Source organism: Bos mutus, chromosome 15 (genome assembly GCF_027580195.1).
Source record: "Bos mutus isolate GX-2022 chromosome 15, NWIPB_WYAK_1.1, whole genome shotgun sequence".
Lineage (NCBI taxonomy): Eukaryota > Metazoa > Chordata > Mammalia > Artiodactyla > Bovidae > Bos > Bos mutus.
The window spans coordinates 59,653,088-59,673,288 of NC_091631.1; the positions used below are offsets into that span (position 1 = coordinate 59,653,088).

The 20,201-nt window shown below is 36.3% G+C and overlaps 1 protein-coding gene across 5 annotated transcripts in view; it reads right to left on the minus strand.

Moving 5' to 3' along the window:
* Window positions 1-20,201, minus strand: part of ZC3H12C (zinc finger CCCH-type containing 12C) — a 71,921-nt gene that overhangs the window by 22,518 nt on the left and 29,202 nt on the right. For 4 of the 5 annotated variants that reach the window (XM_070384250.1, XM_070384252.1, XM_070384254.1 and 1 more), the window contains one exon: window positions 14,611-15,359. In XM_070384250.1, coding sequence (XP_070240351.1) covers window positions 14,611-15,359 — 749 coding nt within the window. Of the gene's footprint in view, window positions 1-14,610; window positions 15,360-15,601; window positions 19,091-20,201 lie in introns of those variants that run through there. The other variant, XM_070384253.1, reaches the window with a different exon arrangement.

Genomic DNA, 20,201 nt, shown 5'->3' on the forward strand with positions numbered 1-20,201 from the left:
TGAAGGATGTGCTGGTTATAATATAAGGAGCAACTGAGGGAGGCTCTGATAAATTATTATAAAAACAGAGTGATCTTGATAAAAAAGTTATGAAAAACAGGATGTCAGAGTGAACACAGTGTAGCTATCAGTGCAAATTAACTGTCTGTTGAGTGTTTACTAAAGAAGTAGGATGATGTTTACAAACTGTAGTTCTAGTGCCATATAAATAGAGAAGGAAATTCATCACGGTTCTGTAGTCACTTACAGGCTATATGTGTATGCATTTGGGGTTTTTTGCTTAGTAGTAAAAATAGCTAATTCTCTATTTATGAATTGGCATGATCCTATGGGCCTCTATTTGTTATTTCAACAATTTGGCAATAGGATGGTATACCGCAAGCAAGTCATGTTGGTGACTCAGAAGATTTATGGCCACTTTTGATTAGGAAAAGACCCTGGATGTTTGCTATAAAGTATCCTTTCGACTACTTTTGCTCAGTGGGATTGGTTTCCCAGGGAAAATACCAAAGTCACTGCTAATTCTAAGTTCCTGTTGAGCAAAATGGATAATACACCTTGAAGGCTGTGTGTGATTAAACCTGGCCTTTAATGCAGAAAAATATAAGGAGCCGGCCAGTGGGTCTCTTTCTGAAAGGGCTTATTTTACTCTGTCATGTTTGGAGTAGGCATGTTTAGAAAAATCTTGCTTTGCAGTGGCCAGAGGAAGGCTCATCTGAAGCAGACAAATTGGTATATTTATACCAAATTTTAGAAAAACCCTACTTAAAAGGATTATTAGCATCTCTGGATCTCAGGAAATAAATGAAAGAATGAACTGGACAGCCAGTAAGAATGAATTTAAAAACAGAAAGAAGAGATTAAGAAATGGAAAGCACCTTTGTCTTTCTCTAGGTTCTCAACCCTTCTCTGCGGTTGCTCCCTTCCACCTCAGTAGAAGCTCCCACCCTCAGTCTTCTTTGCTCATCTGGGACCTGGGAAGAGGAGATGATGGCTTCTTGGACAGATGGTTCCCAAGGGCTTTAGGATTTGGGGATAACTTCCTTGAATGTTCTGGTATGGATTTCACCTCCAAGACTCCCCCTACATTCAACATGCAAAACATAGCTAGGGAGGCAGAAATGATCAAGAGAAAGTAACAAGGAGTCTGAGAATGTGGATAAGAAACTATCCTAGAATTGAGGCATCAGGTTGGCGAATTAAGGCATCAGGTTGGCAAATAGTTGCCCTGATAACTTGGAAGGAAGGGGAAACAAAAGGAGTCAGGCTGCAAAACAGCAGCATGAGCCTGAAACTACAGGGCCGTATAAGCCAACTTGGTTTTCATCAAATGTGGAGAGAATCAGCCTTCTCCCTTTGGAGCTCCAGGGACTCTAATGCTTTTTAGAATTTAGTACTGCTGGGTGGATCAGATGTGGTGAGGACACCACAACCCTTTTCTCTAGCTGATGTCTACCTTAAAAGTTATCTTCCAGAGCCCTAGAAAGATCTGCAATAATGTGCCAAGGTTTTTTGCGGTGTGGTTTCAGTTTACAGCCATGTGTGTGAGGATGGACACCTGACTGATGGAACAGGCATGACTGGCGAATGGAGTGCCATGGCCGCGGGTCTTTTCTCCAGTGACTCAGGAGGATCCTCAAGCCTCGGACACCCACTGCTGATGGCAGACTTTTAAGTCTTTCTGCAAAAGGGGATGTGGGAGAAGCTGCAGAGCTGCTGCTATGTGAGTCCCAGTGATTCCATCAGTGGTTCACGGAGGCATTTTCTAAATTAAAGGGGATGGATTCAGGGGTGAATCAGAATAGACACTAATCCTCTCCACTTCCATGGTAGCTTTGTTGCTGGAATTCAAGCACAAATAAGAGAAAAGGTATCTGTACATCAGGGGATGTACATCTGTACATCAGGGACAGTTACTCAGGTACTGGCAACAGTTATCTAGTTGCGGGGGGGAGGGGGAGTGGAGAAAGGTGAAGACAAAAAGAAACTCAAGAATGCAGTGCTACCTGCCTAGTGAGAGTTATGCACACAGGGAGCAAACAGGTTTCTGGGCCTACCAACAAATAAGGTAGACTTGACAATGAAAAGTCAATATGTTACCATCACAGGAAGGCCGGACATCAGGAAAAGGAACGCTGCCAGAAACTGAGGGAGACATAAGGAATGCTGCCTCACTCTGAAGCTCTCCCATCTCCAGTGGGGACTGCTCTGCTGAAAGCAGACAGGAGACAATTGGCAAGTGGTGCCAACTATTAATGAGCAAAACCGACCTAATAGAGGAGCCTCATGGAAACACATTATATATGTTTCTTTTTCCTGCCTTAGACTTTTCCTATCCTTTCTTACAGAACTGGAACTATGCACATATTCTGCAATTTCTACTGACCCCTCTCATCCCACCTGTACAGAGAAAAACATCCAAGTTGTGGGTATCCCAGACAACCTTCTACCCCTTCTTTTTCCCTAAGGTTCCTGAGCAAATAGGTCTTCTGTTGGAGGAACATGCCTCTCTTGTCTCTAAATGCTGTTCAACTGTTGGGAAGATATCTCCTGGATAAACAAAAGGCTATCATATTCTGTACTCCAAGTAGAAGACTTTTGAAACTCCTAGGAGATGGTGAGTATGTGCTTAATGATACTGAGAGTAAATATGTGCTAGGGGTGTGCCAGGCTATGGGCCCAAATTTTGAATGAGAGGTTTTCTAGGACATGGGCAACTAATATTCCACATGGAAAATGAACTGCTCATTTATTAGTCATTGCAGCTTCCCCAGAAGATTTCTGTAATTCATTGTAGAGCTTATTCCAGACAATAAGATGAAATTAATTTGTAGACCAGGCTGTGAAAAGTGCCAGGAAGGTCTGGCACTTGGCTAATTGAAGCCTCATTGCGTGTATCCAGGGACTCCCACTCAGAGTTTCAGACGTATGTACCTACTCGTGAACTAGAAACTGGAAACCAAGGGAAGCTGAAATGAACAAAATCATCTTGACAAACATATTCTTTATACGATTTCCACTATCATAACTTTTCATTATTTTGTAGGTTCACTTTATCTCATATATAATGGGATTATCTTTAATTTATTCACATATAGTACTGTAACAAATTTGAAAAGCCCATCAGTTCTACTTTTCTGTCTTCAACAGAAGGGCAATTTCATAAACACTCAAATTAATATGATATTTGTTATATCATAAAAATATCATATATACTTTCCACTAGAGAACTGAAGTACACTTGCTTATTATGTGGCATTAAATTAGTCACCTGTGATGATTAATAGATTACAAAGGTATATTTTGTGATGCAGAGAAAAATTCAGGGAACCACACATTTTAATGTAGCCTGCCTCAATACAGGACCTAGAAGAGAGGGAAAATGGGTGAACCATTCCGTCTGCTGTATTTAGGAAACATAGTTTCATGTATTACACTGATAAGTTATATATACACATATCATTACTAGGTTAACCACAGGATAAGGAAGGGTAATTTTAGAATTATAACTGTTATCTTCCCATGGCAGACATGAGGAGCAACTGAGAAACACGGAGAAACCTAATAAGGGAATGAAAGCAACTATTAGAAGGGACAGCTTCTTTATAATTCTCTTCAAGGCATTAAAAAGAAAAATAAGCAACCTTTTATCCAATTATCTGTTATTTCTTCAAATCTGATTTTGATTTAGTTTGAGTATTTGCTTTGAATTAACTTATTACTTATTAGCTTCCCAGGTGGCGCTAGTGGTAAACAATCTGCCTGCCAATGCAGGACATGGTAAGAGACATGGTTTCCATCTCTGGGTTGGGAAGATACCCTGGAGGAGGAAATGGCAACCCACTCCAGTATCCTTGCTAGGAGAATCCCATGGACAGAGGAGCCTGGCTGGCTACAGTCCATAGGGTTGCAAAGAGTCAGACATGACTCAGCATCTAAGCACATACACATAACTTGTTACTTATAATGCTTGTAAAGAACCTTGGAAATCATAGGTGGTTTTTATTTTCTTATTTTCTAAAATTTATGTAATAAGTGTATCCCTTATATACTTGTATATGATCAAAGGAAAGCCATTCTTTTTTTTTTTTACATTTTGGATTATAATCCAATACTACTTATTTTATTTTTTGCTCAGCTATTTACTTATTTATTTTACTTTACAATATTGTATTGGTTTTGCCATACATCAACATGCATCCGCCATGGGTGTACACAGGAAAGCCATTCTTAAAAGGTTTTCCTTAACTCATCTAAAATCTAATTGTAAAAATCATACCTAGAAGGGCATGTTTAGTACTACTGCTAATAGTAAATTCAAAGTATTAGAAAAGAAAGTGTTGGTCAGTCGTGTCTGACTTTGCGATCCCATGGACTGTAGCACACCAGGCTCCTCTGTCCATGGGATTTTCCATACAAGAATACTGGAGTGGGTTGCCATTTCCTCCTCTAGGGGATCTTCCTGACCCAGGGTTTGAAACTGGGTCCCCTGCATTGCAAGCAGATTCTTTACCATCTGAGCCACTAGGAAAGCAATAGTAAATTAGGACTACTAATTACCATGATAGTATTAGTACTACTAATACTACGACTAACTAGCATTACTATTAAATAGATGGCTTTTCATGAATAGGTCAACACAGTGAAAATAACAACGTATGGAATTAGACATGAATTTAAGTATTTTCTTTAGTACATGTCTGTGTGACCTTGGCAAGTTACTTATTCTGAACCTCACTTTTCTCATGTTTAAAATGGAGGTAATCCCACCTACATTACAGGATAGTGAGAACTGAACACGGTGACAGCCACAGAGCAGGAAACAGAGTGCCTGCACACAGAAGGTTTCAACAAATACTAGCTCCTTACTTCCTCATATCCTTTTGGTCCTAATTTTTAGAAAATGGTAAAAAAGCCTACTTTGGAATGAAAATGAAACCAGTAAATTTGTAATAGCTTTAATCTCACTGCTGAAAGTAAATTGTGATTTTTTTTTTTAGATCAATGTGTTTGATATGTGGAGATCACTAAGTGAAAGTCGCTTAGTCGTATCCGACTCTCTGTGACCCCATGGACTACACAGTCCATGGAATTCTCCAGGCCAGAATACTGGAGTAGGTAGCCTTTCCCTTCTCCAGGGGATCTTCCCAACCCAGGGATCAAACCCAGGTCTCCTGCTTTGCAGGCGGATTCTTTACCAGCTGAGCCACAAGGGAAATAAACAAAAATGAGATCAAGCTAATCAGGGGACTAAAAAAAAAAAATTAAAAAAAAAACCCTAAAAGATAATCCATCAGTTTTTTATAAGCTTCTATATATCATTTTTTATTTAAATCAAAACCTTGACCTATAAGTTTGCTACACTCTCCACTGGAATATTCAAATATGATCATAAAACTTTTGTGACTTTATTGGGTCATTATGAGTGAGTGAGTGAAGTTGCTCAGTCGTATCCGACTCTTTGTGACCCCAGAGACTGTAGCCCACCAGGCTCCTCCATCCATGGAATTTTCTAGGCAAGCGTACTGGAGTGGGTTGCCATTTCCTTCTCCAGGGGATCTTCCCAACCCAGGGATCAAACCCAGGTCTCCCACATCGCGGGCAGATGCTTTACCATCTGAGCCACCAGGGAATCAGCTACATATAATGATAAGGATACAAGTTTGTCAGTGAAGTACTTAGAATGAAAAATATGAGTAAAATGTATCCTTTTAAACTAGAAAACCATATTTGAATCTTTAGTACTGAAAGTCCTAAGTCCTTCAAGTTTAGATATAGTTAGCTTAATTATATTAATATAATAGTAATAATAAAAAATATTTATTGAATACTAAATTATTAACATACCTAGGTGCTCTTCAAATATTTGATGACTTTAATTTTTCAGTTTTTTGGCCTCATTGCACATAAATCATGTTGAATATGTGAAAATAGATTTTAATTTTAAGCAACGCTTTCAAATACTAATGCATTATCATTGTTAAATGATTGTTAAGAAATTCTCCAACATTTATCCCATTTCCCTTAAATAGGGAGAAAGGTGTGCAGCTGGATATCATCTTCAATATGCAAATAAGAGAATATTTTCCTTCCTATCACTGTAGTCTAATTAAATTTCATATTGTATTTAAATATCTATAATTGCATATGCTGACCCTTGGGCATCTAGAACTTTTTATACTCAAGGCTCATAAGGAGCAATTTATGCTGATTTTGTCACTCTTACAGCTACTCAGCTTTTATTCTCTGATCTCTCTCCCACTACATCAAGATCACTTTGAACCGAAACCTACTGGTCAGGAGGCAATACACCCAGAAAATGCTCCCTTGTTGCAGGTAACTTGATCAAGTTTACCAAGTTGTGTCCTAAATAGAAATCCCAGTGTGGCTCAGAGGCCTTTGTAGGGGGCAATGAAGGGAATTTTTAATTTCCGTTTCTACCTTTGTTTGTTTTAAACAGTGGGCTTCCTTTTAAGATTTGCAGGATTGTACTGCTTTAAAGGAAAATAAAAGTGTGAAAAATCACTGATTTAGGACAATGAAAATTTCAACCCTAAAATTACAATGGAAGTCTTAACATGAAATAGTTTACTCTTACCTTCCTGTTGATACAGACACGGAGCAGTGTGGCCAAAGTTTTGAGAATCGGAAAGGATTAGGAAAAAGGGAAGTAGAAAGATTTCCTCACTTTATAAGGCCCACAATTTGAAGCCAGAATTAACAATAGGAAGCACATCTAGCTAATCTAGATCCAAGTGGGTCAATTAGCTTAAAGATGCTGAAGAGAACGTGTCTGTTAAGTAGATGCAGAAATGTAAAACCTGAATCACTTTTTCCTATTATAACTGGGTGACTTTTCCCATTTCTTATAATCACTAGTTAGGTGATTTATAATTATCAATAACTTTATTCATATGTAATGGGATTATTAACATTGCTATTTCATAGGTTAAGGTTTAAATAGGCACATATGAGATAACAGGAAAGTTTACTGACCATTTACTGACCACGTATTAAAATTCATGACTGATGACATGTAGAAGACACACTTAGGGTTATAAAGAGATGCGGTGGAATAGAACTAGTATCTGTCTTTGTCAGATTCCACCCTGATATAATCAAACAACAGAAAAAACTAGTTCTGATTCTCTGATTCTTTTTGTAGTATCTAGGATTTTCTTTAAAACAATAAGAAATGGGACACTGCCAACTAACCTTAAGTAGAAGCTATGATGCTGACAGTCATCTAGAGGGAAATTAAGCTGTCCTTTAATTGATTAAGCCCTTACTAAGTTGGGACTTAAAAAACATTTCACTGAGAAGCTGTCCAATAGAAGTATGATGTGAACCACAAATATAATTTAAAATTACCTTTTAAAAAGTAAAAAGTAGGTGAAATTAATTTTAGTAATATATTTCATTTAAATCAATGTATCACAAATTATCATTTTTATACATATTCAGCATGAAAATTGTTGATATATTTCACATATTTTTGTACTAGGTTTTCAAAATCTGGTATGTATTTTACATTTACAGACTATCTCAATTTGGATTAGGCACATTTCAATAGCTCAACATGTAGCCAGTAGTCACCATACTGGACTATGCAGGTCCACTGCACATAATTTTGAGACATTTTGTTCAGAACCAAAATCAACTTTGATTGAACCCTGGCAAGTTGTAGTCTCATATCTGTAATCTAAGCCAAAAACTTGGATTAGGTGTCTAGGAGGATTTAGTATAGCCCTGTATACTAAAATGGTAAACAGGCAACAGGATGGCAAACCCACCCAACAGCTGAAGGCAAATTATGGAGCCTAGACAAGATAGACTTCAATATTCAAATTCACACTGAAAAGAGTTCTCGAGTCCATTTAACTTTCACAAATCAGATTAGATACATAAAAGCTTTTGTGCCTTTAGAAAGATTAATCTATATAAATAAATCCTATTTATAAACACTGCTAAATTCTGCTTGTATTTTATAAATATGTAGGCTTAGTCCACTATTCTTGATATAAAGAAAAGTTAATACAACTTGGACATTTTTCTGTTCATATTCTGACTCTGTATCTGTCTAGACTTTAAGAAAATGACTTCAATGACTCACCTGGAGTGTTTTTCTTCACCCCAGGTAAGGTTCAGATATATGCCACACCAGCTGGTTTCTAAGACAAGTCTTTTTGATGGGTAGGGATCAAGCAGATGGTTGTTTTATATCTGTATTCTCTGCCATTAGATTGGTATACAAAAGCAATATTCTTAGTTCTTTTGCCAGAAGTTGTCCACAATTTAACTTCTGCATATATTTTCAAATATAAATAGGTGTCTTTGTCTGCAGTCTTAGTGCTCAAATCCTTCTCTTAATTTCTCTACAGAGTGGACTTTCTTAAAGGTAAATATAAACGTAAGGCAATACAGGAAGGGATCCTATTGGTCAAAAATGGCCCACCTAAGATTTTTAGCAAAGAAAATATCTTCCTAATATTCTACACAAACATCCAGCAATAAGGCCTACCCACCAGTTAGGAGATTCGCTCTAAAACCAAAAGGCTGGATTTACTGACCAAGAGAGAGGAATTGCAATGATAGGGAGTAGTGGTAAGGAGGAGTGTCAACAGTTTGTTCATATCAAATAGAGAAGGCTGCTGCGCCTAGCTTCTATTCCATGAAACAGGAGAATCTGTGCTGCACATGGCATAGAGGAAGTAATAAGGCTCTGGGTTTTTTTCTTGTTCACCACTTTTATTTCATATATTTGGTAGAAGGTAAAGGAGAATGTAGAGAAACAATTTTAATGAAGTCTAGTGACTAGGTCATGAAAGCCTACTGAAGAAATCAAGAGCACTGACATCCAACTTACACTCCCTTCCCTGACGGCTCACAACATGGTACTTTGTTAACGGTAGCAAATGTCATCTGAACCTAAAACCACAGGCAATTGAAAACACTGGACTCATTTAAGGAAAAACTAAACTATCGGATACATGTGGATAGAGAATAATTCCATACCCCACTGCTGAACTACTGCAGCTTTAACAGAATCAGAATTTGAAGAATGGTAAAGCTATGTGGAGGAAATAAAAATCACAGTATCATTTAGAATTTCATTTTAGAAATATGATAAATATTGTTTATGCTTCATTTCCATGTCTAAATGTGGAGTATACACTTCACTCATTGGAAAAGACCCTTATGTTGGGAAAGATTGAAGGCAGGAGGAGAAGGGGACGACAGCGGATGAGAGGTTGGATGGCACCACCGACTCGATGGACCTGAGTTTGAGTAAACTCCAGGAGTTGATGATGGACAGGGAGGCCTGGCGTGCTGCAGCCCATGGGGTCGCAAAGAGTTGGCCACGACTGAGCAACTGAACTGAACTGATACACTTCATGGTATACTTATCAAAGTATCTGCCCTACTATGGAAAGAGGCCTATTTGCTGAATGACCAATTTGCAAAATTATTGAGAAGTTTTTTTTTTTTTTTTTTTAGCTTTTTGAAGAATTAACTGCACCTTTTTGTCAGTAATTGCTAGTTAGTCCAGCTTCACTAAATATTAATTTCATTCTATTTTATATTTCAGCAACCAAGAACTTTGGTACAAAAATTTAGGGCTTTTGCTAAATTTATTAGTTTACTCTATTTTTGAATATTTGTCAATTTTGGGTGAATTGGTTATTTAAGAAACTTACCCATAACTTCTATCAGTGTGGCACATTTGTAAGGGGATATTAATAAGCTGAAAGAAGTATGCTTCCTGCAAAGCAACACAGGATCCCTGCCATTTTGGGAACTATGCTGTATATTACAGTTATAGGGCTTATCCTTGGGCAATTTTGGGTTCACCCAGATCTAAGAGCCCAAGTCTCCTTTATGAAACAAATAGAAATCATTGAAAACAATTGATGATATAAATATGAAGAATTAAAATACACCTATAGGTTCATAAGAACAAAATGAACTGCTAAATTCCTATGGGTTAAATGCTGAATTAACTATAATTCAACATAATTCTATGGTGTTGGAGAAGACTCTTGAGAGTCCCTTGGACTGCAAGGAGATTCAATTAGTCAACCCTAAAGGAAATCAATCCTGAATATTCACTGGAAGGACTGATGCTGAAGCTGAAGCTCCAATACTTTGGCCATCTGATGTGAAGAACTGACTCATTAGAAAAGATGCTGATGCTGGGAAAGACTGAAGGAGGGAGGAGAAGGGGACGACAGAAGATGAGATGGTTGGATGGAGTCACTGAGACTTGATGGACCTGAGTTTGAGCAAGCTCCGGGAGTTGGTGATGGACAGGGAGGCCTGGCGTGCTGCAGTCCATGGGGTCGCAAAGAGTCAGACACGACTGAGCGACTGAACTGAACTGAAATGTTGAATAAAAAAACTGAAACAACTAAGTTTTCATTACATTAGTTACTATATTCTGGATTAAAATGTAGAATCTAGCTTTATAATGTAATAATAATTGTAATTTACTGAGCACCTATTACATGCCAGGCCCTTGGTACTGATCATCTTTAATTCTAATAACAAGCCTGCAAGATAAGAGTTCCCCCCTTTTTAGAATCCTGAAAACTGAGGTTGGACAGTTTAAACAAGTTACTCAGAATCACAAACATAGTGTGTAGAGAACTAACTTTTTTAAAAGCCCATTTTGGTAATTTTAATAAAGTGCCTTTCTTTCCTACTTTTAATTTACATCTAAAGAGTCATTTATATCAGTACTATTACTAGCATTTAAATGAAATTAAAATATATTCATCTTACGTATGGAATATATCTGCTTGAGAAATCAGAAAGGAAATAAAATATTCTATTCTTAATTTACTCTCACATTTACCTATTATAATTTATTATGTATATAAATTTATTATACAACAGGTTTGGTAAAGTACCATGAGTAGGATGTTAGGTTAAAAAGTAAAAGCATGTTTGTTATATTTTATACAACAGAAAATGGGTAAAATCTCTCTGCATTTTTGTTAAAATTAAGATTTTGAATCTGAAGTAGATACGCATTTCTAAATGACTTTTTTACTTTATGTAGATCTCATAAGTGGCAGAATGTAGAAGTTTACTGTAAATTTCCATAAGTTCTGGCACTTTCCAAGTTGTGACGTGGTATTACATTTCACTGTGACTTACAGTATAATCCTGCTATAATACAAATGTGCTGTCACGTTCTCTCCTGAAATGCCTGAAGCATCTCAGTTTACATGATGGAATAAAATATATGATGGAGGTGAGAACCGAATCTACATTGTTCCATCTTCATAGTAAAAGGAACAGAATGGGGCCCAAATAGTGTGGGGGTACAAGTGTGTTTTCAATAATTATGTTGAAGGCCATGGCACTCCACTCCAGTACTCTTGCCTGGAAAATCCCATGGATGGAGGAGCCTGGTAGGCTGCAGTCCATGGGGTCACTAAGAGTCGGACACGACTGAGCGACTTCATTTTCACTTTTCCCTTTCATGCATTGGAGAAGGAAATGGCAACCCACTCGTGTTCTTGCCTGGAAAATCGCAGGGACAGGGGAGGCTGGTGGGCTGCCATTTATGGGGTCGCATGGAGTCGGACACAACTGAAGCAACTTAACAGCAGCAGCAGCACAAGTATCTTTTCGATAATTATATATAACAGACTGTTTGAAATGCCTCCATTATGCCATTTATTTTTGTATCTCATCATCTGGGATACAAAAAGTTTAGAGTTTTATGTAGATTTTTAGTTATCAAAGTACTTTTCAATTGCCACTGGGAACTAGATTTCAATCATGTGAGTTGATTCAACTGTGACATCATTTATCTAAAGGACATCCACTTAAAAGAATTCACTTCTATGGACTTTGATGCGGTTTCTCCCCTCTAGGTTGTTCTTCTGACAACCCCCAAGTTTCTTTACCTCCAATGCCAAATTCTCCACTTTCGTCTTTTTTGTCTCCTCCTTCAGAGAACCCTGCTTCAAAAATTGAACACTCATATTATTGCTGTTGTGAAGACTTTCTCCCAAGCCCCTCAGCTGATATAGTTTCATTTTATGTAAAACTAAAAAGTCCTTTCCCAGCTCCTCCTCTTCCTTCCCTTCCTCTGTCAACTTTCTAGAATAACAGTGTAGCTCTATTCCTTCATTTCTTGACATATTGTAACCAGCTTTCTATCTTTAATACCATATGGCTCTTGAAGACAATGACTTCCTGGCTGTCATGTCCTTGATCTTTTTTCAGTTCTACCCACAGGATATTCTCTCCTTAAAGCCTCTTCTTTGATGGCATTTGTGTGTCTCTGGTTTTACTAGCACTACTAAAACTGGTATTTTCTAAACTACTCTTTTCCTGGATCATTAGTTTTTTCCACCTCCCGACCTATTGCTATCCATACTTTTCATGATGAATGGTTCTCAACACTGACTATGCATCAGAAATACCTGGGCACTTTAAAAATACTGTAGAGTTATTTGAGCTCTATCATACACTTCTGAGTCAGAGTTGAGCCCTGGAAAATGTATTTTGTTAAAAACCCCTCTGCTGCTTTTAGCTGCATATGGCTATGGTGGCAGGTGTTTCTCTAGGCTGCCTTCCTTCATTACTCACTTGTTTGGCGACTCCATGGTGTTTTGGCTTTACACATTATCACTCTGCTAAGGTACTTGTTCAATAGTTCTGGATTATTTGTAAGAAAAAAAATCATTTCATGGCCAAGTGTGGGAAAGATTAAACAACAGAGAGATTATTTTGCTGAAGGACTTCTCAAAGTTGTATGTACACTTCATACCTTTATACTTATGGCCCTGTTTACTCCATTAGAAAGTGTTGTTTGCATCCAACTTGATCGCCTGCCTCCTATGCTGCTGCTAAGTTGCTTCAGTCGTGTCCAACTCTGTGCGACCCCATAGACGGCAGCCCACCAGGCTCCCCCGCCCCTGGGATTCTCCAGGCAAGAACACTGGAGTGGGTTGCCACTGCCTTCTCCAATGCAGGAAAGTGAAAAGTGAAAGTGAAGTTGCTCAGTCGTGTGCGACCCTTAGCGACCCCATGGACTGCAGCCCACCAGGCTCCTCCGTCCGTGGGATTTTCCAGGCAAGAGCACTGGAGTGGGGTGCCATTGCCTTCTCTGTGCCTCCTATAATCCACTATAAATATCATGGCCAGATTATCAGTTTAAGGCACAGCTCTACTCTCGACATTTCCCTCCTCAAAGATTGTCAGTTACCTGTGGCTCAGAGCCAAGTTTAAATTCTCTAGCTTGGTATTTGAGGTTTTGGAAAATCTGACTTGAACATTTTTAACTTGCTTTACACCTTTCATTAGATGGTGAAAAATGTATAGACTCTGAAGTCAGACACCTGGATGTGAATTACATTTTACCTTGGGCAAGTTTGCTTATAAATGAAAGATCCCCTTTCCCTTTACATCAAGTGGAAGCAGTATTATTTTGAGGATTACAAGTTAATCCTTCTCATACCCTATGCAGAAATGCTTGCTAACTCCTATAAAACAGTGGTTCTCAAATTTTAGGAGGCACCATTATCAGTGGGGGTATTTGTTAGAAAAGGAGATGGCTGGGCTATACCTTGATCTAGACTTGGTAGGTCTATGTGTGGACTTGGCAGTTTCTAGAACTACACTGTCTAATATGTAGACACAGGCTACAAATTAAGCATCTGTAGTATGGTCAGTCTGAACTGAGATGTGCTGTAAGTGTAAGATACCCAATTTTAACACTTAATATGAAAGAAATAATGCCAAAATATCTCTAACAATTTTTTTATTGGACATATATTGAAATAATATTTTGTCTCTATTAGCCTAGCTAAAATGTTTTTCATATTAATTTTACTTGTTTTTTATTGTGCCATTGAACAAGCACTGCTCTAGAATGCACACAAGTTAGCACAAGTTTCCCCAATGATTCTTTGGTAGTTATTCTCAGATCACTTTGAGAAACGATATATGAAATGTTAAGCTTTCTGAAAGAAGAACCGTACCTTTTTATATCCCCATAGTATTCTGAACATTGTGGACAGTTAACTATATACAAATTGAATTTAGACTCACTTTACATTTTAAGCCATCAAAATCCTAAAAAATTATTTTTGAATTATGTTTCTTAAGTGGAACAACAACAACAATAACAAAAAAAAACAAACACCTGAAATTATGGCTTTGTTCCCAAATTAAAAAAAAAAATCTTCTCAAAGAACTGGGATTTTGGTTATTTGACTTTGTAGAGAAATAGGCCATCTATCCCTCTAGACTCCAAAACTGTTCAATATGATCATACTCAAGTTCTTCAATTAAAACTAATATTTAACTTTATACTGGGATATGTGCTCATTTTTATACCATAGCAAAGTTAGCCAGATGAGTGGGGGGAAACATTTCTGGGGAAAAGGAAGTCTTTTATTTAGGGACAAATGAGGTGAGAATGGCTGACCACTCTGGAAGTAAGAGCGAGAACTAAGAAAGACACAATTAGAAATATGGAAGCTAATGCTGGGATGAAGAACAACTTTGACATTAAGAGAAATGGTCACAAAATTAGAAATATGTTTTAAAGATTGTTTAGTAATAATGAATGAAGATTTCCCCACTTACCTCATTGCCACGTTGCTGCCATCGATAACTATTGGTCTCAGATTTTCCCCATCATCTGTTATAATCTCTTGCATTGGAGATTCAGAACGCTGAGATTCCAGGGAAGACGTTTCCCGCATTATAATGTTAAGTGTACTAACTGTTTGTTCAGCCTCACTTTTATTTCCAAGTTTGACAAGCTCTCCCAGAATATCGTTGATTAAAGCATCAGTACCAAGTTTGTTTAGCACAAGTTGAACCTGTTCTTCAGAATAACCTAACTTCAGTGCAAACTCCAGTTTTGTTTGGTATTCTCGCACCACATCAGGGGGTTTTTTCATTTCCTTGGATGGCTGGGACTCTTCAGGTTTAAAGTCTTGCAATATTTCACTGCATTTGAGTATGTGAGGCTCTAAACATGGAGACCTACATAGCTGTCTGTGAGTCTTGGTTAATAAGCATGGCTCTACTGAAATGCTACTCAATTGTTCTGACTCATTATCAGAATTTGTGCTTTCTTCAGAGTCACCAGAGCTTGCATTCTCTTCAGACACCTCTTTTTCTTCCTTGCCAGAATTAACTTTATCCATTGTTGGTTTTTCTACCATTGACCAAGGTACAGATGTACTTAAATGTGGGTCAGCGCTCTCCACATAAAGGTGGCCTGGGTCATGCCCCAGATGATCCTTCAAGCCCATGAAGCTGTTATGTGTACTTGACTCCACTTTGCTGTTTTTTCTGTATTCTTGAATGCAAAGCACCCCGTATTCCTAGAGAAAAATGTAGAATATTTAGAATTTCATATTTACTGGTTCATTTCTGGTTCAAAAAAGTTGGGAGTTATCAAACTACTGAATATCAACTTTGTTTCATCTACGTCCTCTCATTACTCGTAACAAACTTCCAAGATAGTATCGTGTCTTTTTCAGACAATGAAGTTAGGAATTAGAAAGGCTAAGTATTCCCTACAAGGCAGAAAAGTAAATAAGTGGAGGAACTGATTTTTTTTTACCCAGTTTTGTCTGGTTTCCAAACCCTTGCTTTCTCCACAGTATCATGCTGCTTCTCAATCTAGATAGAAGAGATTTTCCCAGAGTTAGAAAGGCCTGTTTCTACAGTGACACACAGAATATTATAATAAAAAAAAGCATATTTTAGATGTGCTATGACAGGTTATATGCATTTTCTCTAAAAGAATTCACAAAAATTTGCAAAAATTCTTTTAAAGAGAAAGCCATGTGAAAAGGAAAACATTAACTTACTATAATTTAAAAGCTGTTAATTTGGATTAATCTAAAGACTTTCAAAAATAATTTAGGTATGGTAATAAAAGACCACAGATTCTACAAGAGCCAACAAGGAATGAAATAATTACAAAGTGAATTATATTCCACTTAAGAAGTGAATATTTTTGCCCTAATAATCTTTATTTTGTGAATCCTGAACATAGTAACAGAATACAACTCTCAACACTGTGCTACCCTTATTAAGTGCCAAAGAGTGGTCTCTTTCATTCCAGAGGGAAAAGCTCTTATTCTAGCACAATTATAGAAAGTATAGGAATATATTTCATTAGCGGCAGATAATTAAGTACATTGAATAAGTGAATAAATGTTATTCTAATTTCTTGAATTTTATGGCAGAAAATACTTGTGTATCACATTAGATAATTACTTAACTGCATCTGCATTTGGCTAAAGTCATCTTTTCTTCTACTTTCCGCATGCAGGAATGCTTTTACGTTTAAAACACTTTTGTCATTTTACTAGTTTCTTTAGAGTCTATTGAGATTCATCATTATTTCTCTACCAGGAACAGGTTAGCAAAATAAAATTATTTTCTCTTGTGCTTCACTGGAGGGACAATATGCACATCAGTAGTTTACTTATTAAGGCAATTTCAGTGTTCTATCCATGATTAACATTAGTAAGCCAGTGGCAGCTGAATTTGAGACTGTCATAAAACACCTATTTAAATAATCTAAAAAAGGAAATTGGAAAAACATTTTATTCTACAGTTCCTCAACATCTTATTTACAGTAGAAAGAAGATATTATATAAATGCTAAGAGAAAATGCTAAGTGATTTTCTAAGAAGCTGCACATTTGAATGCATTTGATTAAATTATTACAGAGTGAAATATTTCTACATAATGAAATAAATTATATTAACTATGGTTAAATACTAGAGAAGAGACCATGGAATCTTTAGCTTGATAACAGTACACTTAAAATCCCTCCAGTGTAGAACTCCTACACATTTCCACAGGAGTTTCTTCAGGTTTTATCCCTTGAGAAGACAGATAACTTTAATATCATTGTTCTAATATGGCATTCATTAGTTTTTAAAGAAACATCACCCTCTCTTTGCTTCTGATTGCACAAATGATAAAAAAAGAAATTTTCCTCGGGAGACCTCTATATACATCTGCTCTATTATGAAGCTGTATCCATTTCAATTTCTTTCTATTAATATGGATGTGCATGAGCCCAATTACTAGAATTAAAGGAAGGGATTTTGAAAGCAAATTTTTATACTCAGTGATTTATTAACTACTGTAATATACTGACACCATAATGCAAGCAACAAATCACAACAGCATTCTAATAAAGGGATACAGTTTAAAAAAAAATCTGTATTGTGGCCTTGGTAGAGCTTCCACCAAAAGTATCTTAAACAAGGAAAACCTATTGGAAGCTGGGCTGCCTGGCAACCAGAGCTGGTTGCTAAGCGGCACTCTTTCAACGTGCCATCATGAATGCTAGCACAGTGAAAGAATAATTTGGTATGAACAAAAGCCTATAAAAGAGACTGGGACTTAAGTGCGTCTGGTTTACCCTCTGAGAACAATGCAGCTGCCAAACCAATCTGGAAGCTCCGACATCATTGTTCTGTAAACCTCACAATCTGCTCTGACTGCAGGAAGTGTATTTAATGGGCAACATTTTTGATCTCCCCTAAAAAGTTTGGATTTTGCATAAGTGCTGTTGTGAGATAATTCGTCAAGATAATGATTCACCGACCAAATCCCTGAATTGAACTAGGAAATATTATTTTAATATTGAGCTGTAATGTTTTTATTTTGGACTGTTTTAAACAAAATGAACACTTTATGAAAAATACAGCCAGTGGGGAACATTAGAATGAAATATTATGTTTAAAGAATTTTCACATTTGTTGAAGTAAAACCAGATATTCTAAAGTTTTTAAACTGAAAATTAACCAGCCTAAAAACGTATTTAAATCTTTTCTGTTATCACTTTCAGTCTCATACTAAAAGTGTTGTTAACACTATGTAAATCTGCTCTGTGTAATTTTATTATAGGACTACAATGATTAGATAGGGATAAAATGGTATTATCAGTTGTTTCCTTTTTATAATATTAAGCTAGATAAAACTCATTTGTACTGAGTGAATACCACACCTTTAGCTTGTGATAATTCATATAAGTACTATGAAACTAAAATGTTTCCAAGTAAGCTAACATGATTTTTAATATTAGGTATAAGTGTAAGCTTGATTTACACTACTTCAAAAAATTTATACCTAATTTTGTTAGGCAAAACAACTTTTCTTTTAAAATATTCTGGTTGAACTTTTTTTTCACACTGACAGGCCTCTCTTCATCTTCCAGATTTCACTGGTTACCTCAAAGAATGTTATCCAATGTCATCTTGTACCAAGCAAGCAATTAAATAATTTTTAGTTCCTATAAATCAACAGACTAAATATGAAATAGTACATATAACAACAAATAAGTTTAATTACCAGACCTGTAAGATGCATATATTTTCTCCATTACATAATATAAATTTGAAATAACTTATTTTTACTGACCCAAATGGTAAAGATTTGGTTTTTAAAACTTTAATCTCTAAAATGCTTTCTTATTTACTTGTAATTAGTAAAAGATTGCCCTGAACAAATATGGCACTAAGAAAAATTGGCAATATTTTGAAATCCAGTCAAGAAAAAATTAAATGCTATTCTTAAAATTTAAAAGCCAACAAAAATAGTTTCATAGACTGCAGTATTACTTAATGTAATGTGCAAAACTTTACAAGGAATTTTTATTATAAGACATCTTAGAACAAAGAATGGTATATGATCTTAATTTTTGTTCAGTGCCTTAAAAATGACCAATATAATTTTGAAAATATTTAGCAAAGATTCCAAAAACATCACAAAATTTACTATTACATGCAAGGAAGAAAATATTTTTCTCCTCAGTTTTTAAACCATGAACTTTTAAGTTTTGCCATTTGAAATGCAAACACATATAAATCATCTTTAATCATCTATTAACAAGAGTAATTTTCCTCATTTCATGAAGGAGCAGCCTAGATAGTCTCATACACAAAGTAGGTCAGTGTTTATATTCCCACAGTTATCAAAAAACTCCAAGAATACAGCTTAACATTTAGGCTCTCTATCAGAGACCCGTTATGACTGGTCCTTATATATACTATATTCATGAACACAAAAGGTACTAGGGAAACATCTAATAGTCTAAGAACAGATTTCTGCACTCACAGAGCTTTAGATTTCCTTCAAATATTGTATTGGAAATGAACAATTTTTCTTGCTGAAGGCCTAGTAAGTTAAAAAATAATATTATATGTTGAAAAAGAACTAAAATGTCATGCTAATTTTGTTGATGATAAAGTATAAACAATTATTTAATTGCCAAAAAGAAGTTTTATACTAGCTGAAAGCAGATTTATGATACAATGGCTATTTATTAAAAATCTGCTGCATACACAAAGATTCCCCCATTTAGTGAGCTTTTCTTAAAGTTCTCATTAGATAACTTAGATAATCCTTTATCTCAAATCCAGTACAAAAATATTTTTATATTCTAAAGAGCATCATATTAATCAGGAATATTAGACCATAAACTTGTTAAATCAAGTTGTTTGTTTGTAACATCGAGTTACAATGCCATAAAGTGGGTTCTGATTGTTATCCAAATGGTAATAGTAGGAGAACAATGAAAATAAAATAATGAATATGTAATAAATACCTATTGCTGTAGTCTCTGTGTATTTAATTACCATTGTATTTCAGTGAGTGCTGTTGTCTGCATCTCTCCAGCTAACAAAAGAAGGATGTCCCTTTGAACAGATTGGTTAATGCTCTGGGGCAACAGATGTCTACTGGAACTGCAGGAGACCAGCAACTGGTGGCCTGCCCATCTTCTGAAAACTTTCAATAGACTTACGCATATGCTCACACAATAGGGCATGTGGTAGAAAGGAAAACCTCTTTTTTAACCCTTTATGCTCTTTCTTTTCCTCCCAACTGATAGATGAAAGTCTTTGTCTCCTCCCTTCCCCATTACAGATCTCTTGAAAGCAACAGTTCTCTAAGAGACATCTTCAATCTCATATCTAAAACTAATGCAAGCAAAAAAAAAAAAAGTGGGAAGAAACTCATGAAACTATACAGGAGTACTGAAACTGCTGACAAAGCAAATGAATGCTTAATCATCATAATTACAACAAGATGAAACATCAAACAGCAATCCATCTCCCCAAGCTAGATTTTTAAGACAGTTGAAAAAGCTATCAAATCTTACTATCATTTTGCAGCATCTAGGTCTGACAGTGACA